Below are 27,186 nucleotides of genomic sequence, written 5' to 3'. Positions count from 1 at the left end.
TATCGAACTGTGTTGGAAAATACAAATCCTTACCAGAATACTACCGGTTGCCACGAGGAACTCTTCATTAGGGTCAAGCTGCAACCTGCAAGGAATCGGACAAGAGTGAAAGTCAGGCATTTGAACTCTTACAAACTTTATACTTACGGCGTCTTGCCGGGAATCTCGGAGTCAATATTGTTCTGGAACTCACCAATTCCTTCGAGCCAGTGAAGCAACTGGTTATCAACGCGTCCCTGCGCTCAATGCAGGATGGAGAGCTCATCTTTTCAAACCATCAGGTGAGACTATAAGAGGGGACATCAACAGAGATCTGTGGGGAGAACAGCAGGGGTGGGGGGACTTACGCTCAACTCCACGGGTGGTTAATTCCCTTTCTCCATTTGCAGAAGAATATTCCTACGGGCCAAGCAAACGAAGCTAGGTGGGCCAGTCCAGTCCGTCATCTCGGCCCTACGCGTCACATTGGTGGAGACCGCAGCTGTCCAGTTCCGATCGATGCCTCTGTGGGAGCCAGGTGAGCGTAACATCTGGTTCATCTGTTCCTTTGAGGGTAACATTGGGTTTAACCAATACCCGATTCTCGAACTTAGCTCGATCAGCCTTTCTATTCTGAAGTCGGTGGTCTAACTGGACCACTAAGTCTATATATTCTGCGCAATCCTGAGGTGGGTTCACAACTTAGGCCAAAACATCTTTGAGTTCACCCCGAAGTCCCCGATGAAATAATGTAATTCGTTTTACCTCTGGCCATCCGGTTTCCACCACCAACCTATTGAAGGTTGCGATATAGGTCAGTAGATCCTGGTTACCTTGTTGTAAGGATAAGAGTTCGTTATCCAGGGCCTGTCCCTGTGAATGTCTGGCAAATAGTCTCTCCATGCTCAATTGAAACCCTTGGAAATCCCGAAGAAGAGGGTCATCCTGGTTGACTAGTGGAATTGACCAATCCGCTGCGCTGCCACTAAGGTATGATAGTACAAAGGCTACTTTCGTTTGGTTGTTCGGAAAAGCTCCAGGTCAGCATAAAAAGTGCAATCGGCATTGGTTCATAAACACAGCAAACTTTTCCGGGTCCCCAGCAAAACGCTCGGGTGGAGCTAAAGGAATGCTCCCAGGTAGAACCACTTGCACAGGATTGCTCGATGAAACAGGAGTTGGATTCCCCCCGAGTCCAGGTAATGGTGTTTGCCCAGCTTGGTTTTGCAGCAATTGTCTAGCAAGATCATTAGTGCGCTCCTTTGACACAATCAGTTCTCTCCTGGGGGCATTCGTTTCTTGGCGTGCAGAGTGCACTTCTGCCCTAGGTTCCCCTAACAATAGGGCTAGATGGTCGGTTTCTGAGGTTTGCATGACGCCCGGGTGGGGATTTGTAGATAGGCTTCGCGTTCTGTTACGTTCACCTAGTTCCCACAGGGGCGTCGATCGGACCCGGACAGCTGCGGTCTCCGCCAACGTGATGTGTAGTGCCGAGATGACTGTCTGAACTGGCCCGTCTAATATCGTCTGCTTGATCCGTAGAAGTATTCTCCTACAAGTGGAGAAAGGGATTTAGCCACCCGTGGATATGAGTGATAGCCCTTCCCACTGTTCTCGTTCTCCCTTCTTGTCACCTCTGATACCCCTTTCAGGAACCTCACCGTATGTTTTTAAATGATGAGCTCTCCATCCTGCGTGGATTGCAGGGGCGCGTTGATGCCAGTTACTTCACTGGTTTGAAGGCGTGGGAGAGTTCCGAAGAGTATTGACTCTGAGGTTCCTGGCAAGGTTCGGTAATGTGATGGTGTGGGGCGATGGCAGGCCCCACCTGCAGGCACACACACACGCACACGGCACTCGTACCAAGAGACACGCCGGAGACGTGTTGCTGCTCTGGTCTCCGGCGCGAACTGCTGCCCGGGGCCGTCTTTATTCATGCGCGCATGCGCGAGCCTCGTTATGGGCCGTGCATGTGCAGAACTGCGTATTACTACGCAACATCCCTCCTTTTTCCCCAAACAATGAACATTGATCAACAGTATAACTTAACAACGTATTCTTCAACCAGAAATGTTCCACCACGACCTAGATGACTAGGCAGGGTCCATAATAAAGTCTTGGAACCTCTGCGGCGGCTTATGCCCCGCCCGGCTCGGGTACCTGCGTGCCTCGGCCTGAGGCACCTCTTGTGTCCCTTGAGTCTCGGCCAGTCCATCGGGTCTCGGTGGCGGTTCATCGCTTGGCTCAGGTGCCGGAGGGTCGACTTCATCCGTTTCGGAAGATCCCCTTGAAAAACGAGACATTCCTGGTGACAGTTCCATGTGCGTTGGCCGCTGTGATCATCGAGCCCTTTACGTGCGTCACCCCCAGGGGCTGGGTTTCGTAGGTTAACGATAACTTTCCTTCTGCTCTTCTGTTTCGCACCAATACGGTATCCCCCATCGCAATCGGCCTCCCAGAGAGCTTCCTCCTGATCGTCTCCTTTTCATTCCGCACCGCCCTCTCAGTTCGCACGTGATCCTTTTCAATCTCCCCGGCTGGCGGCCTTCCATTTCGGGCAGGAGCCCTCTTGGTACACGCTTAAAGAGTGCTTCGGCAGGGGCGACCCCTGTTGACTGTTGGGGGGTCGAGCGATACTCTCGAAGGAAGTCCAATAAGTTGCGTCGGAGGTCTGCGCCTCCATCTGCTGATATGCGGAACACTTTGTTTAGCGTTCGCATGAATCGCTCTACCTCCCCATTTGCCCTCGGCCAGAGCGGTGTGACTTTCCTATGGCGTATTCCCCTCTCCTCACAGTACTGAGCAAAACGTTGCCCCGAAATGGTGCCCCATTGTCTGAGCATATCTCCACCGGAAATCCATGCGTGGCGAACATTTTCTCCAGCGCCATGATGGTGTGGTCACTCGCCGTCGACTCCACCAGTTCAACCTCCGGATAGTGGGACCATTGGTCTGTCACCACTAGAAAGTAGAGCCCTCGGCCGGTGGATCCAAAGTCAGCATGGACCGTCCCCCATGGCTGGTCACTTCTCTCCATGGTTTGGATCGGCGGGGCCCTCTCCACCGCGTGGGCTGCTTGGCAGGGGATGCACCTTCTCACAAACTCCTCCACTCTACTTTCCAGGTCGGGGAACCAGACCTTGAGTCTCAGTCTTGCTTTCATCTTGGCCATCCCTTGGTGCCCATTGTGTGCGAGCTGCAGAACCTTGTCAACCAGTGTTCTCGGGATGACAATCTGGTGACCCCTTAGCAGGAGGCCATCCTCGGCTACCGAGAGCTCATGGCGCGCTTTCCAGAGGGCGTGCAGGTCTTTCTGAGCCCCTGCGTTCCTTCGGGAGTTGTCCTGGAGGACCTCTCGCCATTCTCCATTTGCCATAGCAAGCTTGATCCTTGTGAATGTCTCGTCCATGTTAGAGTCTTCGGGGATTTCCTGGCGGGACAGGGCAACGGGCAGCGCCGATTCGACCGCGAGATGTATCGCTTCAACACCCTCTGCCACTTCCACTGTGTCTTTTGGCCTCCCTGCACCTGGATGGCGGGACAGGTAGTCTGCTGGGTTGTCAGGGCCTGGTCGATACAGCAGTTTGACCCCATACTCCATTAATGACAGCATCCATCTCTCTATTCTAGGCAGTGGTTTGGATGATGTTCCGGACAAGATCGGGATGAGAGGCTTGTGGTCGGTTACCACCACGACAGGTTTTCCCAAAATATATATCCGGAAGTGCTTGCACCCCCATAGGATGGCCAGAGCTTCCCGCTCGATCTGAGAGTACCGTCTCTCCGTCTCTGTTAGCGCTTTGCTGGCATATGCGATGGGCCTCATGGTTCCTTGATTGTCGGCCTGCATGAGGACAGCCCCCAGTCCTATGGGGATGGCATCGACTACAATTTCGGACTCCCGATCCGGATTGAAGTATGCCATCGTTTCTTGTTCCGATAGGGCATTTTTGATGTTGTCGAAAGCCCTCTGTTCTTTCTCCCCCCAGTTCCAGGCGATGTCGTTTCTGGTTAGCGCTCCCAGGGGTTCCGACAGGGAGGCTAGATCGCGGATGAAACGACCACAATATGTCACTAAACCCAGGAAGCTTCTGATTTCAGATGGTGAGGTTGGCGGGGTAGCTTCCCGGATATCCTTCACTTTTTCGGGATCAGGTGATATACCCCCCGCGTGGAAGACGAACCTGAAAAATTCCAGCCTGTCTCTCAGGAACTCACACTTCTCTTTGTGCAGTGTCAACCCTAGGTCACGCAGGCGTTTTCCAGGCGCTTTAGGTGTTCAGCCTCGGAACGGGCAAAGACCAGAATGTCATCCGACATGTTTATCACTCCCTTGAGTCTGGACAGGGCTCCCCTGATGGTATTCTGGAAGACCTCTGCCGCGGAAGAAATACCAAAACTGAGTCTTTTATATTGGTATAACCCCTCGTGAGTCGTAAACGTCGTGATGTATCTTGACTCGGGGTGGAGCTCTAACTGATGGTACCCGGACCTCAATCCAGTTTTGAAAACACTTTCGCCCCTTGAAGCTCCCCAATGATGTCGTCCAGGGTGGGTGTTATGTGGCGCTCTCTTTTGATCGCTAGGTTGGGAAGCCTCATGTCCATGCAGATGCGTACCGCACCCAGTTGTTTGGGCTTTGGGGCTACCACGATCGGGGAGACCCACGGGGTGGGGCCCTCTACCTTCTCAATGATGTCCTTGTCTATCAGGGATTGCAGCTCGCGTTCCACCTGTGTCCTCAGATGGAAAGGGACGCAGCGGTGTTTGAGAGCCGTTGGTCTCACAGATCCATCAATGTGGAGGCGTATTGGGTCAGCCTTTAGTTTCCCTATCCCTCGGAATATCGTTTCAAAACGACTCAACAGATTTTCCAAGTCAGTGTGATAGACCGCAAATGAGAAGTGTACAATGTCCAATGTCTCAGCCGCAGCACAACTCAGAAGGGAATGCGGGCTCACATCTATGACAAAGAATCTTGCCCTTATTCTATTTTGTCCGTGAGTGACTGGGGCCACGAATACTCCTTGAATGGGAAGCGGTGTGTGTCCTTCGAAAGCGTATATCCGTTCTGTGGACTCTGCTAGGCCTGGTGGACCAGGGAGTGCGTTGTAGTGTTCCGTTGCCAGCACACAGACGGACTCCCCAGTGTCTATCAAGACCGGTGTGGGTGTTTCCCCAATGTTAACTGTGCACTTGGGTTGACGTCTCCTGCCTGGGCCTTCAGCTATGCTCGAGATGAAGAAGATTTCGTCTTCCTCCTCCTCCTCCTCCTCCTCCTCGGCGATGTTCAGGTCCTGTACGCCTTGTTCAATGGATGATACACCCCTCACTCTCCGAGTGCTGCCTCTGGCAACCCTTTCGGGCCCTCTCGACACGGCGACAGGTGCTGATGCCCTGCACACCCTAGCATAATGTCCTGGGGTGTTGCACCGGCCACAGGTTCTCGATTTGGCTGGACAGTCACCCATATGTGGCAGGTCGTACCCACAATATTGGCACGAGGGAGCGTTGCTATTACCCCCTGGGTTATCACCTCCTTTTGACGTCCACCTTGACCTTCGTTCCTCCCATGCGTGGCTGCATCCATTTTCGCACCCCTCGCGTCAGCCAGCTCATAGGCCCTTCCTGTGTCCAGAATCTGTTGTAGGGTCAAACCAGGTTCCCTCAATACCTGCCTCCTCAGTTTACCAGAGCTGCAGCCCTGCAACAACTGGTTCCGAACCATCTCCTCTTCATTTCCCCATCTACAGGAGCTTGCTAGAACTCTGAGTCGTGCACAAAATTGATCCAATGACTCTTCCTCTCGTTGTCTTTCCGCACTCATGACAAACCTATCAAAGTCTACATTCGGCATTGGCAGAAAATGATCTCGGAGCGCCTGCGTCACTGCAGCATATGTCGCAACCGGAATGTTCAGAGAGTCATATATCTTGTGCACCTCGGCCCCTGCCGAGTACACCATGATTGCAATTCTTTCTTCGTCCTCCGTGATCCCCGAGGCCATGAAGAACATCTCCAACCTCTTCACCCACAGGAGCCATTTCGGCCCCAACTTGGAAGGTGGGCCCGTGGTATCAAATTCGGGCATGGGTGCTACTGTGCAGTTCACCCTGCGAGGGATGGGGGCAGGAGCGCCATCCTGTTCTTCTTCCTCCCCCATTTCCCTGCGTGGTACTCACAGAAATACGTTGAACTGCTTTGAAGATAGGGCCCCGGATCACCCATGGCGCACTATCTTCTCCAGTGCCACACTTTTCTTCTTTTTTTTCTGTTATATTGACAGAATGCCACAACCTTGCGTTTGCACGGGCTGTGGAGGGTCAAAAAATTTACTCTTTTCGGTGCAAATTGCAGGTGGCGCACGAGCACCCTCACGGGCCGCAACCAATGCGTTCTGCTCTCAGTCCAAGATGGCCGCCGGCCACACATGTGGGCCCGTGCCGACACGGAGCAGCGTTCTCCTCTCTGGACGCTACCGGAGCGGAGGACTGCTCCCGCGCCATCCTCGTCGCCAGTGTGATGGTGTGGGGCGATGGCAGGCCCCACCTGCATGCACACACGCACGCACACGGCACTCGTACCAAGAGACACGCCGGAGACGTGTTGCTGCTCTGGTCTCCGGCACGAACTGCCACCCGTGGCCGTCTTTATTCATGCGCGCATGCGCGAGCCTCGTTATGGGTCGCGCATGCGCAGAACTGCGTATTACTACGCAACAGGTAAGTATAAAGTTCATAGAGTTCAATATGTCCGATGATTCACTCTTGTTCCCCCCTTCCTTCCTTGTCTTGCAACTAAGATCGTGAGAAGATACCCCTCGTGGCAGTTGGTGGCGCTCAGGTAAGAGTTTGTATTACCCGACGCCATCCGGTAAATGTTGCCGGTGTTTAACGGGTTGTTTTCTCTCCCTTTGCAGGTGCGGCACATGAAGATGTGGAGAGTTATAGAATAATGCCTCCGGTGGTAATCAGGTAAGTCTATGATGATAAGTGTTTTATTTGTTGGTTTTCTCAGCTCACCTTGTTGTTTTCTTTTGTCCCTCAGGTGCCGGAGTTCGGCGAAGAAATGATGGAGGCTGCGCCGAATCGAAAGATGCTGCGAGGACTGGTGAGTATGGCGCGGCGCTGCAGCTGGAGATGCGACGCGTACAGAAATGATGTTCTTTCCAGGTCCGGCGGCGAGATGGATCCGAAATCAGGTGAGGAATTCGAAATAGTTTGTTTTCTAAAATTGTCCTTTTCTTTCCTCTTGGTTTTAGGAGCACCAGATTCGAGGCGGGCGTGGCAGAAGACTGGATGCAGACTGCAGGCACGGTGAGCGTTACGCTGCTGGATGCAGAATAACACGAAGCGTGTGCTGTTGTTCGGGCGTAGTTTAAATAACCCCCAAAGTAGTTCCAGGTAAGAAGTTCCCTAGAACCACGCCCGAGTAAAAAACAGTCCCTGTAGAAAAATAGTCCCATCCAGGCCTCACGTTGGCTTGGACTCACTAGCAGCATGGTCTGCATCAGGAAGAAAAGTCTATGAGCCTGGCGCCTATGGCGCCAGGACTGATTTCCATGATGAGCCTGGCGCCTAAGGCACCAGGACTGAACCCAAACAGCCCCCAGCTGGGGCTGTTGGGGTTTTAATAAGTATCTGGATGCCTGCTCCCGGAGCTGATGGGCTTGGTTCTGATGCCCTGGGGTAGGCATCATGACAGCCCATTACGTTTAATGATGTGCTGCCCATTACTGATGGTATTGTGATGCCCATTACCCATGCTGCTACGCTGTCTAAGCCCTCTGTGGCCCCTGTGATTAATGAAGTGCTGCCATGTTCACCCTGCCCTCCGCTGCCCCTCTGCATGATTCCTCCACATCTTCTAAGACCAATACGACCCTCAGGTGTGCCCTAGTTAACGCCCGCTCACTACCTGCCCATGCCTTAGACATTAATGACCTCATCATAAATAACAACCTCGATATCCTAATTATCACTGAAACCTGGCTCACTGAGAGCTCAGGCCCAGCACTATCTCTTCCACATATATCTATTCCACAAGGGTATACTATCTTCAGGAAAGATTGTGCCCCCCAGAGAGGAGGGGGTGTAGCCCTCATTGCCCGAGAAAGTCTCTCCATTAGAGAAGCAGAAGGGAAATTGGTCCACAACTCAGACTACCTCCCACTTAAAATATACTTTCCCACAACTGCACTATCAACCTGCATATTGCCTACAGACCTCCTGGTCCTATTACAGACTTCCATGACGCCCTCATCCACTTTTTGTCAGACAACATTAAAAAGACCTCACAAGTCATCCTGCTGGGCGATCTTAACCTAGGGTTTGATGATCCCAAGGACTCCCACGCCAGATCTCTCAAAAAGGCCCTCTCCACCTTGGCCTTCACACAATCTATCACAGACCCTACCCACATCAAAGGACGCACCCTTGACTGGATCAGCCAACACAACTGCTCAATCCAAATGGTCGCCAATAGTCTCCTCCCATGGTCTGATCACCACTTTCTTCAATTCAACATCGAGACTAAAAAAGGCCCTACCAAACCTACTACCAAGCTCCCTGCAGCACTCAGAAGGAGCTCACGCTTACTCACAGCCCAAAATTTAGCACCCTTCTTACAGGTGCCAGGTCTTCAAGCCCCCTTCTCTAAAGACCCAGAAACTCTAGCCAGCACCTTCAAAGAAATCGTCACCCAAGCAGTTGACTCCATAGCTCCACTTACCCTAAAAAAAGCCAAGAAAATCAAACACTCTAATGCCTGGTTTTCAAAAGAACTGCTTGACCAGCGCTCACGGAAGAGGGCTGCACTCTCCGCCTGGAAAGCTAATCCCTCAGAAGTCACAAGGAATGCCTTTAAAGCCATATCCATCTCCTATAAAGCCAACATCACCTTAGCCAAATCCTCAGCATTCAACTCTTGGATCAATGACGCCAAATCAGGGTCCAAAGAACTATTCACTATCTTCAGGGAATTGGAAAATCCTTCTGCGCCACCTCCCTCTCTCCTTAAAGATGAGAACTGGTGCAACAGCATTCAGTCAGCCATGCTTGATAAACTCAACCTACTCCAAACTAAAATCTGCGGCCACCAAAAAGCTCTCAACAACCTCATAGCCAGCCAACATAGCGTTACACCTAAACCCCCCATGACTAGATCCTCCCCACCCTCCACCTTCCACTTCAGAGATATGACCGAACCTGAAGTGATCACCCTGCTCAAAGCCATCAAACCCTCCAACTGTAAAGGTGACGCCTGTCCTTCCCAACTCATCAAAGACTCGGCACTAATCCTAGCTCCTTTCCTTACTGCATTCGTAAATTCGTCCTTCCAGTCTGGACACATTCCATCTGGCCTTAAGGAAGCATGGGTTAGCCTGCTCCTCAAGAAACCTTCCCTTGACCCAACGGCCCCAGGGAACTATAGGCCCATCACCACCGTCCCATTTTTACTAAACATTCTTGACAAAGCAGCCTACCTGCAAGTCCAAGAATTTTTGGAAGAGAACCGTCTTCTTGGACTACGCCAATCCGGCTTCCGCCCCTGACACGGCACTGAGACGGCCCTCTTAGACCTAAAGAACCAAATGGATTATATTAGAGACACAGGCAAACCTGCGCTCCTTCTGCTCCTTGACCTGTCAGCAGCCTTCGATCTGGTTGATCACAACACCTTGTGTCGCCATCTAGCTACTGAGGCCAACTTTTCCCCAAAGGCATGTGATTGGATCACCTCTTTTCTCCAGCAGAGAGTCATGAAGGTATTTTCCGACACTGCTTGTGCCACCCCCAGCCACATTAAATGTGGCGTCCCACAGGGTTTGTGCATTGCACCTACGGACTATAACCTCTTTACAAGACCCTTATTCAGCATCCTTGACGCAATGCACATCTCATACACTAACTATGCTGATGATACGCAGGTGCTTATTCCACTCACAGGGGACTATGACGCTGATCTTACCACACTCACCTCCATTTACTCCACCATACAATCCTGGATGTCGGACAATTGGCTCTGCCTCAACCGCAAAAAGACTGAGCTCCTGCTCATAGGATCACCCCCACCCTGGGCAACCTCGATGAGCAGTACTCTTCCTTCGCTATTGACAGTACTCCCATCAAAGTCTCTAACAATGTCAAGACCCTGGGAGACTACCTGGACGCCGACCTGACCATGGATAGGCAGGTTAATGCTATTGCCTCATCCTCTGCGTACTACACCAACGTGATAAACGCAGCCAGACCCTTCCTTTCCCGTGAGAACTGCCTTACTATTGCAAGGGCAATAATTGGGTCTAGGCTTGATTACTGCAATGCCCTCCTCATTGGGACATCCCAAAAAAACCTCAACAAACTCTAGCTGGTGCAAAATAACACACTCAGGGCAGCCACTGGAACATCCAGAAGAGAGAAAACAGGTCCATTGGCTTCCAGTCAAAGAGAGAATTGTCTTTAAAACCCTCGCCATCACCCACAAATGCCTCCATGAGATCGCACCCCCATACCTATCACAAAGAATCACCAGGCATACTGCCTCAAGGCCCCTCAGAGAAGGCTATTCCAATACTATCCTCACACCTAAAATCTGGAAAGCCTGAGCAGGCGGTTCCATCTTTCCGACACTGGCCGCCGCACATTGGAACGCACTCCCTCCTCACCTGAGACAGATTGAATCCCACCAAGTGTTCCGGAAAGCCATTAAAACTAAGCTGTTCAACTAAAGGCTATACATTGGTACCACCCTTCTTAGGTAGAACCACCATATTGTTCTCTATCATTCTGCATGTATGTAACCTGTAACCTGTCATGCTATGCTGTATCCTACCGGGAAGCCTAAGGCGCCTCAACCTGTATGTCAAACTTCTTACATATTCACATATTCTTGTAACAGAGCCTCGATGTCCTTGGGCTGCAAGTGCGCGATACAAATGCAAATAAATAAATAGGAGGTTTTATTTGGAAGGGGAGAAGCAGTAGCTGATTTGAGTAAAGAAGGAACAGCACGATGCAAAAAAGGAGGCACCAATCACAGGAAGGATGGCTGCACAGATAGGAGTAGGACATAGTTGAAGGAATTAGACCAGGCAGGCATTAAGAGGGATCCAGATTTTATATCAGTATCACAGATTGGTTTTGAGGAATTTTGGCCATTGTGGATTATCTATGTGCTCTTTGGCGAACTGAAGTGGGTATGAAGCTATTTTCAGAGGTCAATCCTTTCTTTCTAGCTACCCATCCACCGACATCTATCTTATTCTTATTTTTCTGATAGCTGGACACTCGCACTAGCCAAGGTGAGAGTGACCTGTAGATGCTTGGATGTTACTTTAGACTTCTTTTTGTGACTATCCCAGAGGATCTAATGTGGTTTATTTGGAGAGATTTTGGTGCGATGACCGTTCGTGGAACCATTGTTGGTGTAAGTTTTCAACATCTTATACTATCTGTCACAGTCGATTGAAAGATGTCAAAATCTGTTACATGCGATTTCATCGAATGAAAAAACAACTAATGAAATTTAAACAAATAAAAAACAACTAATACCAAAATAACCTTTTTGTTTTTTGTTGTTTTTGGTTGGTTCACTCCCAAAGCCCTCTCCTTTTTCTTTTAGTAATACTTTTCCCCCACCCCCAAAACCACTATTCCCACTCTCAACCCCATTTGTAATTATTTTCAAAATTAATTATTTTGGTATTAGTTGTTTTTTCATTGGTTGAAATTTCATTAGTTGTTTTATATTCGATATAATCACTGCATGCCGTCAAAATCATTTGAGATTGTTTTGAATCCTTTTCTATACTGGTAAGCATCAATAACCACCTCTCTGAGGTCCTAAATATGCCTTTTGATCAAGGCATGACGTGTTTCCACGAACCTCTATGGAGAAGAATAAACACACAAAGGGTCTGGTCCTTGTAAAGAGTGGAGGCCCCCAAATTCAACTCCTAAAATCTAGCTAATTGGTTAAACACCTAATTCTAACTATCCATTTTAATTGAGCTGATAAAACTGGGGTTCTACTTACTCTTACACATACCTCGACTCTTAATCAATACATCAACTTTCTTTAACTAAAAAGAATAGGAAGTAAGCTCTATTCCATATTTAAGAAAAGTCTCATTCTGTATCAAGAAGCTGCCATGTTAAAACGATGTAATTTCTCAACACTGCACTTAGGGCGCATGAAATTGTATTAGGCAGTTTTCTTACCTGCAGCATTTCCTTGTTTTGTTGTTTCTAAGCGAAGTGACTGTGCAAGCTGCTGATATCCCATCTCTTGAATCACATCACAGAAAGAAGAGAAAATATAAGAGTCTCTTGTCTTCAAGAGTTCAATAAGTTTAGAAACTTTAAGCTCTGTTGAGTCTTGCAGCTGTGTAACAGAAATCAAATACAACTTTCATTATTTTTTGTTTTATAGCAAGATGCAGTTCAATCTGTATCTTACTGAATCCAATACTTGACTTTTTTTCCCCCACCTCTAATATTATTTTGCAATCTCTCTAATACAGTGTATTAGATGGTGAATGAGCTATTTGTATGTTTATAGTTAATGATCTGATTTGTAGCATTAGATGAAAAGGTGGCGCCTTCGTATAAACGGTTCAAGGAAAGAAATGTAGATATTTGGTAACACCATTGTGTGTCCAATATCTTCTCACTAGCATGAATCCCTGGATAACTATCTGGTGTCAGTAAATGAAGCAAGAAACCCCATTAATGAAGTTTGATAGTACTCATGCTGCCAATCAAATACAAAATAGACTTAGTTATAGCATTGACTTTAGACCACACAGGCTATTGCATTTAGGCCTGAGAGGTCAAAACCAGGAAAGCAAAAATGTGGCAACCACAGTAATTAGTTACTCACCAAATATTTTAATGGATGCAACCCAATGACTGGGAGTTGTGTTGGCACTCAATTGCCAAGATTGCTATTTAACCTGAGCGTCTGCACACATAATTTGATGGACCTGGGGACCAATCCTGAAGAATGAAGAACAAACCAACTCAGTATGAATCTTGTGGAAGTGCTGCTGGACCTACAAATCTCTCCAGTCCCTTTTCTGGGAATAAGGTTCTGTTAGTGTGTGTTCATACCAGTCTTATTCCAATGGCAAGTTACGGCCCATCTGGTGCCGTTTTCACTGGACCTGGAAGGAGTAGATGACTTGCAAGCCCTCATTACTCCTGTAACGCCTGCTGTGACCCCCTGCCCAAATCCAGACCAGAGATGGCAAGAACTATGGATAAGTGAGATCAAACATAGTCATACTTCTAATTAGAAAGAGGAATAACTCTAGTGCTCCAGAGCCAGACGGGGGTTCCATGTGTTAAAATCACAGCACAAATTGCTGTTTACACAAAAAATCGCTGCAAAAAGCCTGTGGTTGTGCCACTGCAATCCATGTAATGGATGAGGGGGACACCCCCGCATCCCCCAGACCTATTATACCATTTAAAGGGAACGGGGAACACCCCCACAACCCCTGCTCCCCTTAAATGGTATAATGGGGTACACCTTTACCGGATCAAACAATAGCATTTTCTACGTGATATTTTTGTACAGACAACTTTTTTGCCACCATTTTTTTACTGCACACCCAGACGGGCTGTCAGATAAATTGATGAAAGGGAATCTTGAATTGTGGGCCAGAATTCATTATATCTTATTCAAATCGATTATACAAAAGCAAGAAACCACAGACATGTGTAAACTTGCCGACATTAGAAGGGCAGTCGGCCAGCACCTTTTAATTACAGGCCAATTTCCCTGCTTGATGTACATTCAAAAAATAAATGTTTTGTCCATGATTTTGAAGGAATTACAGGGGTGGGCTGAAACAATTGGTATCCTAAAAATATATCAGGTGGTCTTCAGAGCGGGGGTGGGTACCATGCTTGCAGGTTTGGTAACAAGTTCGCTCCAACTGAATTTTTGGGAGAAGTCAGAAGCACAAGTTTCTGTTTCAACTATTTTCTACTCCCTCCTGTTTGATCGGGCAATAGGGACAGGTTATGGGTGAAGTTAGCTGAGTGGAGTCTCCCTCAAGGCTTGTTAGCAATTCTGGTCCACTTAAATACAGCACTGAAGGTTTGGTTGAATATTGAAGGAAAACTTAAAGAGAGAATTTCTACTGCCAGAAGCATTCACCAGGGATGCATCCTAGCACCATTTTTATTTAATGTGTACTTATCTGACCTGGGTGCTGCCCTGGCATCAGGGTCTTTTGTTCCTACTACGGTTAGTGGTTTAAAGATGTTTTGGGTATTATATGCCGATGATATTACTCTGTTGGATTGCACACAAGTGGGTTGATTGTTGAGCTCTTTTAAGCAGTATTGTGATGTGAATGACGTGCTGGTCAATATGGAAAAAACTAAGATCTTGACATTGTCGAAGGCGGAAGGTCGAAGGCGGTAGAAGGGCAAATGGTGGCTTACAGGGCTACCTATTGAGTTGGTAAATGAGTTTAATTATCATGGTTTTAAAATGTTTGCAAACCCATGCAAGACTGCACTACTTAATACTTTATATGAAAAGACAAAACCCCTGCTGGTGCAGATGAGAAATGTTAACTATCGCTATGGTCAATTTTCTTTGAAACCAATCATAAAGATTTATAATGCTAAAATGGTGTCAACTGTAACCTATGGCCTAGAATTTCACCATCTGCTTTTTGAAGAGGACTTTGTTTACTTATAAGGGCTCTTCTGGAAAGGCATTTTATCCCTACCTACCTAAGCCGGTCCCCATGGCTGTGATCTGATTCGAATTGGGTATAGTTTCCCTTTGGGATGCTAGTTTGGTGGAAAAGAATTGTATTGTTTCATAAATTTGTAAATCCTCCCAAAAACCATTATTCAAACAGTTTGAGTAATCGAATATGTTTACTTGGAATTGGCATTTGGCTAAATGTAACGAGAAATTTCAATCATGGGGATTTGAGAGTAAATGCGCTATATGTATCATTTCAACTGTATCATTCATCATTACTGCTAATTGTACCTATTAACTATTTCTTAACCTACATTGTATACGCTGTACCTGTCTGTCTAGATTGCTGCTGACTTGATATGTAACACAAGTCAACCGCTTTTTTGTTTGGCCTTTGTAACCACTACCTACTGTTGAAGCTCAAGCACCCAGATACCTCAGGGTTAGATGTGCTCTATAAAAAACTAAACTAAACTAAACTAAACTAAACTAAACTAAACTAAACTAAACTAAACTAAACAAAACAGGTATTGGCAAATCCAAGAGCATTTAAGAACCGTCTGTGGCTCTTGGATTGCTGTGAAATCTGTGATTGTATAGGAAATTACAAACGCTATCTCGAAGAGGGAGTTGTCCATAAGAAGTTAGGAGTTTGCGCCCCCTATTTAGTGCAATTCCCATCTTGTACATTTGGGAAAGTATTACTGCGATTTAGATTGAATCTCTTGCCCTCAAGGGAAAACTACTTTCTGTGGAAAAGGCATAATTGTGAGAATTGCAACTGTCATCAGTGTAGGAAAAAAATCAAACATTTGGTGATTAATTGTGAAGCTCTAGCCATGTTTCGTTTAAAGTGCTTTGAGGGGTATGTAACAGATTTATCGTCTTGTTTCTTGGGAAGAGCTGTGGAGAATATGAATGCAGGCTGTGTCACCTCCCTTATGTATAGCTCTTTACCGATATCTTTTCATCATAAAATTAACTGATGAGAGTTAAGATGTACTATATTTATGAATTGTGGTTATGATTTTATTGAAAATGGGAGTACATTTAATCTTGTAGACCTATTTCTTAGGGCTAAGATTAAATGGGGTTTAATCCCATTCAATTATACTATTTTGGGCAATTTTACTGTACTGCTTTCCTTTTCCTTTTTAAATTTGTTTTATTGTTGCTTGTTTGTTCCTGTGCAAGGTGTTGTAAACCGAATGCAAAAATAAATAGAGATGCACAAACTGCTGTGATCTTCTGTGATCTGTGGCTGGGCCAAGAATATCAAAGAAGCTGTCATGGTTGTCAGTACCCTGAAAGATGCCTCTCTTGGCTTGTGCGTCATCAATGCAGCATGTTTTGCTGCTGTTCTCAAACCGGAGACTGTAGGCCACTACACCGTCCACTGAGACCCTGATAAACATTTCAAAGGTTCAAAGTCTTTAACAGTATCTCTTTGCTACCATGGGAACAGAAACTGCCTGAACATCTGAACTTGGTTTGACAATCCAAAGAAAACTTGACTGGAAAGTTCCAAAGTATTGCATTGGAGTATTTCAGAAGTTGACTATTGGGCATTGTCAGAAGAGGCAGCCCCTGGTGCTGTACTGTAGCACCCACCGCTCATCATAATACTACCGTTGCTACATTTGAATAATAAACGCAGTCTTAAACCACAGAGGAAACCTGATAGTGAGTTCTTTGAGTTCACTGGGCAGTTTGCTGAATAGGGACAGCTGTTGTAATGTAGCACTGAAAAATCCTTCAACAATAGACTAATTCTACATTTAGGTGCTTTGGGGCAAAACACGGTTGGTTCAACAAAAGATCCACCAGAAGTTCCACATTGCAGCAACCACAGAATCTCTCCTACAGATTGTTGCTACATATGGGCTCTAAGAAAAATACTTAGTATTTGGAAACTGTAAAACGAACACAAAGTTATCTATTTTGTATTTAACATATTTCTTAAGATCTCATCATAGCATAGTCTGCATATATCCAGTGAACGGATATATATTTTTTAAAGCCAAGTGAGCAATAACCAGCTATCACTTATATGTATACACATACACATACCTCTCTCCCACCATCATTCTTTCCGTCTTCACACCGGCCCTATTTATTTATGTATCTATTTATTTCTATTCTACTTACCTTGTACTGCACGTTTCCCTTCCCCCTACCCCTGCACTTGCGCGGTCTGAATGACACCTGGCCTAGTAGGATCGTTGTCTGTCCTCCCCCTGTTCCCCCCTCCCTGCCTCGTCGCGCCTTGAAACACTTGTGTATAGGCGCGTTACAAATGCCATATCATATCATATCATATCATATCATACCATACCATGAAAGCACCCAATCCAATGTTGAGATTCAGGATTAAAGGAAAGACGTTAGTGCATGTTTCGTTATCACAAACTACCTGGGGCAGCCTCCTCAAAAGATTTGGTCTCTATCTCCTAAAATCCCCCCATATGTCCAACAGTATCTGCTTAGAGTGAGCTATAGCCCTATAACATTGCTTCCTATCATCACACAAATATGCTACGTATGGCAGGGGTCCTCATCCACTTTAGTGCAATATGTCTTTTTGCTAAGACAATAGCCATACTATAGAACCTGCCTCGGGCTAGCAATGGCTTGGGGGGTGGGGGAGGGCTCACAGTATCATCTTCTACACGGGGTAATCTGGACCCGTACCCTCAAGATACCCTCAATGTCCTTGAGTACTCTTTTACGATAGGCTCCTACACTGTTGCGCTCCCAGACTAGGTGAAGCAAAGAAGCAACAGGGGAACTGCATGCACCACACATAGGAATGAAACTTCTGTTGTAACTGCTGTTGTATTTGTGGACATGAGCTACAGGGTTATATAGGATCTCATTAATATCTGATATCTCAAGTTCATGGCTACCTTTTTTGTCTGTTGGCAAGCCCCCTACCAGTCCTCCTAAGGTATCTGCTGTCCTATTTCCTCAGCCCATTTCCTTCAGATGGTAGCCACTGAGTTTACCCACTCAAGCTCTGTGTAAGTATATAAATTAGTAACCATTTTCCTGCTCCTCCAGCTTGATATAGACATTTCAGTATTGACGATTCCATAGATGCCTTCAGGAACTCTTCCCACCAGCTTTTTATCATTTACGTCCTTCGCCCATAATTTAATACCCCATTCCCTGTCCTACCCCCTTTACCTAACAAGTCATCCTTTGTTCTGAACTTTGTATGTATGTAACGTTCCTCCATGTTTTCCATTCTTTTTCTCTCCAGTCCTGATATTGGCTGGGTTCTATACTTGGATTACCTGTTAGTGATTAGCATATGAAAATACTTGCACCATACAACACCTTCTTGCGGGCAGCCAAATTGTTCATGCTTTTCTGGTGGCTTCTCTTAGTGATTCAGATTCCCCTGCTCCCATTGTGCCCCAAATCCTTTTGCTCAATGGGAGGTTGGGAAAATCCCCTCTCCTCTCGTCCAAGATCTGTGGGTCTGCATTTGCCGGATCAGAGCAATGTAAAGCAAACTGCCGCCGGGCCTCCATAACACCTATATATTTTGAGGATCTGTAGTACAGAGTGTGCTAACGCTACTCTCTGTGTTTTTCCTAGCCAGAAATAATCTTGTGACCATCGACTTGCAAGGCTGGACAAAAGCTTTAAGGGAAGTGAACACTATCTTTGCGAACACACATATACAATATCTTAAGCATGATAGTACTTTTCACAAATGCACTCATCTCTGCCACGGCGACCACCATTCTTATCGAAATGTTCAGTTTCTGCTACGATTGATCTAGTGCTTTCTCTGTGTTCAATTTACTGTGTCACTCAGTCTCTAATAAACCTCTATCCCAAGTACTAAAATGTATGCTCCACTACTGTAAACTGTGTGTTTAGTTGGTGAGTCTGGGCCACCCATTAAGGGGAAACGACTCAGGGCTTTGCCCAATTGACTATGAAACCCGAAACTTCACCCAATTCATTGACCATATATAGTGCTTCTTGTGAATACTCACTCGGTCTGTGGAGATATAGCAGGATTTCATCTGCATGACATTCGATGTGTGATTCTACCCCTCTTGCTACAATACCACCACCACTCATGAGGCCTGATTCACAGAAGCATTTTATAATGGTGCAATTCCATTGAAAAACGTTCTGTGAATCAGGCCCATAGTTTCTCACATCACCAGTGAAGAGTCTGTTGTGTCCCCCTTTCCAAGGAAATGGCTCTGATAGTATTCCAGTGGTCACAGCTCTAGCCCTTGGCTAAGAATGTAGTAACTTTACCTTAAGCAATGTAAACAAAACTGAACAGAGGATAGCGCTGGTCTTGGAAGCAACACCACACAGAGCAACAGAGGTTTGCATCCCTGATCCACGCATACAAACCAAACTCAGGTACGGTATTAGGCGCGTTATAAAACAAAATTAAAGAAATAAATAAATAAACAGGGGACACACCAGGTAGTCTCACAATACCGAATTAAACCCTGTTTGCCATGGCGGGCCATCACTGCTGCCTAACCTCGGTCTGCCAAGACATTCACCAATCCCGCAATGTTAATAGAGATTGCCCATCCTGGTCAAGATGGACCAAATTGTTCCTCACTAGTGATTGGCCCTCATCAAGAGGTTGGAGGTAACCATGCCTCTTTTAGCGACATGGTTGCCTCCTTACCGCATTCCGGGCTCGGGTTCCTCAAATGAGGACTTATCGGGCCATCGCAACCTTGGCAGACCCAGTAATTCCCCGTCCGAGGAACCCGGACCCGGTCCATCCCCATTCCCATTCGAGCCCCCATAGGGCTCAATGGGAATGGGGATGGAGCTAACAACGGGCCCATTAATAACGGGCCCGTTGTTAGCTCCCTGGTGGCCTCGCGAGACCCGGAATGGACGCCTGGTTTTTCTAGGTGCCCATTGCGGGTCCCGCGAGGAGACCTCGCGTTAGGGCGGAATGCGTTTACCGGCACTGGCACCTTTACCGGTGCCGGTAAACCCATTCCGCCAACCTTGTGATGAGGGCCATTGTGTCCTATGTGTTAATAACATGGCCAGAATCATGGTATCTAAATGTATCAGAGACAAGGGCTGGTAGAACCCATGCACAGTCTCCTCTATGCTACTTTCAGCTGGCTGTTCACAGGTGCTTCTACATCAACGTCACACAATGTTTTTGCTAGTTGATCTAGGTATGATTTATGAAACTCGACTCCTATACCATCTAAACCAACCATCACCTTACTAGAGGTCAGTCCCTTTTATCGCTCAGAGGATTTCCTCTGGTGTTATTTCTTCATTCAATTCCTCTGTCTCATCTCTCAACGGAATCAGCGCCAATCTACTGAAAAATGTGTCTACTTCACCCTTCTCTATCAGTGGGCTGTGTGTGCCGAGATGCTGGTAGAACTCCTGGAACATGCCATTCAGACCCAGTCAATCTCACATTACCTTTCCCTGGCTATTTCAGATCTCCCAAAGGTGTTTGTTCTCTCCCTCTCTCTTCCCCATACATGCCAGTGCCTGAAACGGCCTCTCCCTTTGAGCCTTTTGTCTTGCCCTATTGTTGCCGGAGAAATATTGTCCTTGCTTCTGCTTCATCAAACCTCAACGTTTATAGTTTGTGCGCTGCACCCACTTTTGTTAGGATATCAACAAACATAGAAGCGTTCCTGTTGGAAAATGTACTAATTAGATTTTAAATGTATTCCTAAATGTGTATGTGTGTCCAAGCTTTTGGCATCAAAGACAACAATGAACGTTGAACATAAAATAAACAAATCAAATGAACACATCATGAAAGACAGGGGATTGAATCAAAGCAACAATAGAAAGTCACACCTGGGACCTGGAAGGAAGTTAATGAATGTATTGCAGAATTAGATTATGAAAAATGACACAGACACAATCTGCATCCACCTTTCATACAGTCCATTCTTGACCGGGCTACACTTGGCCTCCAGGATTGACAGTCTCTGAATTACTATTCCAGTGTTTGGCTCATGGGAAAATATAAAGGTAATCCTGGGTCCAAAATCCTATACGATTTAACTGGGCAGCTGGAGCACATCTCTAGCACATCACACAGCCACTCTCTATGCATCATTAGCACTCTGGAGGCACACATCCACCAATCCGGTGCCTCGGAATTCGAACATTATCTGCCTGTGTGCCGCCCACATTCCGAGCCATCGAACTGGTGCAATGCACTGGCCGATGCTCGCTCATGTCCTGCCTACCTGCCGCAGTGGACCACTTCTCTCCGATATGCTCCACGGCTGTTGTGCTGCTGTCACCACTGCTTCTTGCCTTCCGCGTTGAGTCCATTGTGAGGAAGGGCACTGCATTTCGACATTTGGCTGCCCCTCTTCTACTGCGCACCACATCATGCAGAGCAACATTACACTTTCACAGTGTTGCATTTATGGCGTCACGCCTCACGCTTGTGTGAGCCATGCTCACACAAGCCCTCTTTAAATTTGTTTCCCCTTTTTTGTTTTTTCTTGCTTTTCGACACCTGTGTTGGTGCTAATGTATATAATGCCATTCAGTCCTGGTAACGGTGCACTGCCTGTTGGGAATGGCTTTGCTCTGCTCGGACCTTTACTTCAGGATGGTGGACCATTACCAGTTGGTACAGCCCACTGTGAACAGCATTATCAGCTTAATATGTACCTATTGTTCATCACAGCTGCCTCACATAGACCATCTATTAAATTCCAAGAATGTTCAACTACGCCTTTCTTTCTGCAATCCCAAACTATGGTCTACCTCAATTAATGCACATGCACCCAAACTATCACATAATATCCATTTTCCCTCCTGCATCCCTCTGTCCCTCATTTGTGACATTTGGATCCTCTTTTCCATCCTCGTATCTTCTCACTATTTCTTTATCTCCACAGACTAATGTCCGGATAGCCCAGGCGGGGGCACAGTACACCAACTTTACTTTGTGACCACTGTGGCAGTGATTAGGAGCAGTATAAAAGCATTATAAAATAATATAACCTAAGCCAATAGGTATGTGCAAGTACAGCTGCAATGAATTCCTGATAAGGCATCAAGACATAGAGAAAGTGCAAACCGAAGGATCTCTTATTGCTGTTAGAAGGTCAGATGGCTCAAAAAAAGAGCATTAGAAAAAGGGGTTATTAGCAAGTAATCTGATGCAGAGAATGCAAGAAAACTGTATGATGGTGAGAGAAAGTAATACAATTCGACTGATATGAAAGAGGGTTTCAAGAAGAGGATGGAATAGAAGTTATAGATGTACTCTCTGTATCCGGGTAGTGCTCCCATTAGAATGTATCATCCATAATGTACTCAAGTAATCTGCAAACAAAATCCTCTAATCATGCTGACAACATTTATTTAACCCATTCAAAATACTCCTGATGTAGTTGCAATGGCTCTATGCTAAAGATATCCCAAATTTCGCTCAAATGAAATACAATCTTTTATACTCGTTATCTTGTAGCCTGAACCCTTCTGGTCTGACATAGATATTTTAGTACGTCCATATTTATTTTATTGACTGAGAATTTCTCATTTTTTTATTTGGAAAATCTGGCCACCCCAGCTAAGGAGGTTGTGGATAAGATAACTCTCACTTTTTAGATGTTGTGTGATGAATCAGAGGTGATTTAACCAAAAACCCAGGCCAGGGACCTCTAGAGGGGGGCCAAATCTGGCCATTATGGCCCCCGCATGACTCCCAATGCGAAGTCAAAGAAACGACCGATGTGGCTCACTTTTAGGCCCATCACCGCCATCATCGATTTATCACAGGTGTGAGAAGCTTTATTCTCTAAGACAGCCATTCACACGGTACCCGATCGATGATCTGGACGATATGGAAATGACATCGATCGAGCAAGTCGACTGACTACAAAACCAGAAATCAATGATGTCATCACTGACATCATGATGTAGCCACACTTACATGAAGTACATATGCAGCCATTCATGAAGCTACACAAACACACACTAGTTTATTGCATATAGGCACCAAGCAAATGCTTGTGACCCACGTAGGGAGAGGACATATATACATACATAACCCTATACATTCATATCTTTTGCCAAAGATGAAACCGCAAGATGCAATGTATTCATATATTGAGCTTGCACATGCTTGACTGTCACTAACATGGAGAAGCCATAAGGAACAATATGGAAGCTATAGGTCTCTGAAATGGATGACACAAGAGAAACAGACTTTGGGTACATGGAAAATCTGACATGATCGCCGCAGCCAGAGGCGTGCAGAAACAATGCACCTAGCCAAGGACAAGTGGAGATGGGAAACTTCCCGTTACCAAATGAGCCACCTGCAGAAAGTCAGGCTAAAATCCTTGTAATTACAAACAGGACAGCTTCATTTCATGGTCTCAACACATGTGACCCAGCCGCACAGGACAATGCCCATTCAGCAAAAGTAGACAGAGAAGGCTGTTCTCATCGAAACAGAGGAGAAAAGTTACAAGTGTTGCCCGCAAACTGCCAACTGAATGCACTCTCCTAGTCTTAGGTGATCAGAGATGGAAACATTAGAGAACACATAGCACCGAAAATGTTCATTCCCATTGCCTTAAAAAGGTACACATAGTCTGGTAACTGCCCAGGTTCCCAGGGATGGGGGAACACATTCTACCCAATCCAGAGTCGAATTTCACATGGGGATATCATTTGTTGCAAGGGCCAATGGTCTCTCTGCGACCCTGCAACATTGTAGATTGATACAAGTAAAAGGTGGTCCAGGGGTGGAGCCAGCAGATACGGCTATCCAATAGTAGAATTAACCTTTATATCTCCTATATGTAGCTCACCTAAACTGACCAATGTGAATGTCCGATAGTTTTCTGGGATGGAACCTGAATTTGTGATGTCACACTAGGGATAACACAGGGTGAAACATGCTTAGAAGTTGAGAGCTACGGAGGATACTTGTTTTACTGGCCTGATCCTTGTCATTTTGTTTGTTAATAAAAGACAGTAACTTTGCCCTTTGATTGAGTCTTCTGTTCTTCCGTTCTTCCGAGTCTTCCGTTCTTGTGGTGGGGAGTATTTGAAGGCTCCAAGTGTTCTCTGCTTATAAGAGGGGTGACTGCTAGAGAGCCCCGGCCACACATGTACACCTACACAGACCCTTCTAATCTGACAAGGGAAAGGCAGACACTTCATGATCCTGACCCTGGGGGTGGTGTTCTGTTGGAGGATCACATGGGGGTGGAGGGACCAAAGTCAGGGAAATTGGGAAAACCCTTTACCTAAGTTCCCTAGTGATCCCACAATTTTAATGGCTTATTGTAAAATTGAAGTATGTGGTAAAAACAGGCACAAGACCATTAGAGACTTCAAATACGGGGACAAGGAAGAGGAGCTAAGAGGTGCAGAAATCTAATGAGCCAGCTGATGGCTCTGATGACCCACACCTGAACGGGACCTTTGACTACTTAAGGCCCCCTCAGGTGCAGGCCAAGAGAACTCATCTGCTGTGTGAGCAGCAGAAGCAGAGTGAAGACACCGGAATTGCCCCTGCATTTCCAGAGCTCTACATCCCTGAGAGAGTCGTAGGAGTTGTGGCCTTGAGGTGCAGGGATGTGCAGCGGGAAGCAATGTGGAGGCTGACTGTCCCACGGGAGAGAGGAGCTCTCCCAGTTCTGTGCAGTGCTTCATTGACTGGCACGCACCAGAGTACTTGAAGAGTGAAGCAGATTCCCTGCACAGAAGGTGCGCGCACTGGAAGTGTGACCGCAGCAGTCAGGCATTTATCCCGACGCGGAAAGAAGAAGCTGAACCAGCGGTGGGTCATAAGGAAGCACAGAGGAAGACCGGTGAGCTTGCCTATGCGAGGTGACCCCGGGGTGCTCCGTGACAAACCGCTGTCTGGAAATAGACATTTTGAATACCGAATTAATAAATTAAAGTACTTTGGGAATAATTCTTACATTAAGAGAAATGGGAAACCAAAATATTGTATTAATTGTTGCCAAAGTAAAGAGAGGGAAATACTTGATCAAGAGAACCAGCAGGGAAGCAATGTGGAGGCTGACTGTCCCGCGGGAGAGAGGAGCTCTCCCAGTTCTGTGCAGTGCGTCATTGACTGGCACGCACCAGAGTACTTGAAGAGTGAAGCAGATTCCCTGCACAGAAGGTGCGCGCACTGGAAGTGTGACCGCAGCAGTCAGGCATTTATCCCGACGCGGAAAGAAGAAGCTGAACCAGCGGTGGGTCATAAGGAAGCACAGAGGAAGACCGGTGAGCTTGCCTATGCGAGGTGACCCCGGGGTGCTCCGTGACAAACCGCTGTCTAGAAATAGACATTTTGAATACCGAATTAATAAATTAAAGTACTTTGGGAATAATTCTTACATTAAGAGAAATGGGAAACCAAAATATTGTATTAATTGTTGCCAAAGTAAAGAGAGGGAAATACTTGATCAAGAGAACCAGCAATGCCTAAGTTAAAGAGAGACAATAATAAATAAGAGGGAAACCCTTTTTCCATGAGAAAGAAAAATAAATCAGAGATATTATCAGCAGTTAATTGGTGGAGCAGAAGATCCCCAAAGATGGCAGGAATGAAGCCCTCCTTATAATCATTACAAAGGGGGAGAGGAAATTAACCTGCATTAGATGTGGCAGACAAGTCAGAGGAACAGAGGGCATCAATGGGTATAATGCCCTTTTGAAAGAACGTATACATCTCAATGTTGTTGAAGGTTAAAGACCTTTATGAAGTTTGAAGTAGACCTCACCACTGAGAACTGGTAGGAGTAGTAGGAGTGTTATACTGGCAGGCAAGTATACCAGGAAAGGGACATTTTAGTGGTTAGTCCTGGCAGGTTAATGACCAGGAAGACGACATTGAAGTACTGCATTGTGGTTGGAGGTTGTGGGGGAAACTGGCAAGGCCATTGGAATGTGATGATTTGAACTGTGATAAAAACTCATGCTGGCAAAATCTCAGTGTGCATGAAGAATGAAATATTGAACAATCAAAAAGTGGGAAGATAACAGTCTTTTGGTTTTGTTGTAGCTGAAAATTGTGAACATTTTGAACAGTCATCTGGGAAGAGTACCTTTTGTTGCATTTGATCCAAGTGCCAATTGGAAAGATTGTGGAGGGAAGAAAATTTTGTGTTGCATTTTGAAACAGACTTTGGATATTGAAAACGTTCTTGACTGGAACTTTGATTTAAGAATTCTGCTTTAATCCTGGGGAAGGGGGGAGCTGATCCAGATTTTAAGGAACTTTGGTTATAAAGTTGTGTTTACAAATCATTATTTTATTGCTGAGTTTGATCAGCCATCTGTTACTGGTATGTTTTGTATGTGTATAAATGTATAAGTGTGAGGGACAAAAACCTTTTTAGAGGGTTTTCTAGGAAATCCACATTAGGTTCTGGAAAGTGAAGCGTTTTTCTCACCCTTATTATTTAAATAAAGATGGCTACTCGCATTTCTGACCCCTCACAGTGGCCTTAATGTTTTATTTTCCTACCTACTATGGAAGTTATTATTGGACTGTCTAAATTCCCAGAGAGCAGGTTAACACAGGCAACGTCTATATCAGGGCACTTAGGTCTTGCGTTCTCACGCTGCCTTAAGGCACATCTGCCCTCCCCTCCAGCAGGAGGTCTTTCTTTCTGCAATCTCCTCCTTTTACTCTCAGTTTTCTATTAGTTTTCCAAAATTCAGTCTCTAATCTGTGTCATCTGAACCCTCTTTCATCTTGCCACCAGTTCTTGATGAGGGAGCAGATGTTTTTTGATGCTTATTCAGCAGATTGAGCATTAGCTCTGTGGGTAAGTGGCCGCTCTGCACACTGCATCAAGTGACCGCCCAACGTACCTTTTATTTTTTCTTTGTACACTCTCTGTGTTAGTTGCATATTAAATAACTGTTTTCGCCGAATATACTTAATAATAAAAAAAAAAATTAAAAATGGAATGCCCAGAAACAAAAATCAAAACAAAACAAATGTTTTGTGAAAACCAGGAACCTGTGAACATGGAAAATATTCCTGCCTTTAGCAATTCAGGCACAAATCCGAATGTGCAACTGTCTTTTAATTTATTTATTTTGTATGAAAAATCCTTGAATAGCAAACATTTCCAGGCAGCTTGCAAAGGTCGACGTATAGGAATTGATTTACCACGTCTTCATCAGGGAAACATGATTAATATAAAATATACATATGTTATGTACATTTTTATGTTCAAGATCATTTATAATGCGCACTGTCACCACGGAGTGGTACTCTGGTGGATCTGCATGGTAAGCGTGTGGGATGGGTTAGTAGGTTATAGCGGGAAGTGGAGGAGCAGGAGTTGTGATGTCCTGTTGACAGCTTCAGTTCAGCTTACATAGTTCGCTGAGCTTGGGTTCGATTTACAGCTCGGTAGACTGCCATGTGCTGTTGTGCGTGACTATGTGTGGTTTGTTTTGTTGTTGCAGTGTGCTTAAGTGCGT

General features: G+C 46.0%; 1 protein-coding gene across 1 annotated transcript in view; it reads right to left on the bottom strand.

Moving 5' to 3' along the window:
* LOC138511607 (uncharacterized) overlaps positions 1-27,186 on the bottom strand; it is a 242,072-nt gene that overhangs the window by 124,236 nt on the left and 90,650 nt on the right. Inside the window, exon 3 of the mRNA XM_069627394.1 lies at positions 12,201-12,363. Coding sequence (XP_069483495.1) covers positions 12,201-12,363 — 163 coding nt within the window. The remainder of the gene's footprint in view (positions 1-12,200; positions 12,364-27,186) is intronic.

This window comes from Ambystoma mexicanum, chromosome 6p, assembly GCF_040938575.1.
Source record: "Ambystoma mexicanum isolate Mex_15411 chromosome 6p, UKY_AmexF1_1, whole genome shotgun sequence".
Classification (NCBI taxonomy): Eukaryota; Metazoa; Chordata; class Amphibia; order Caudata; family Ambystomatidae; genus Ambystoma; species Ambystoma mexicanum.
Note: the sequence above shows the minus strand (reverse complement) of the source record. Positions and strands in the feature narration are given on the sequence as shown.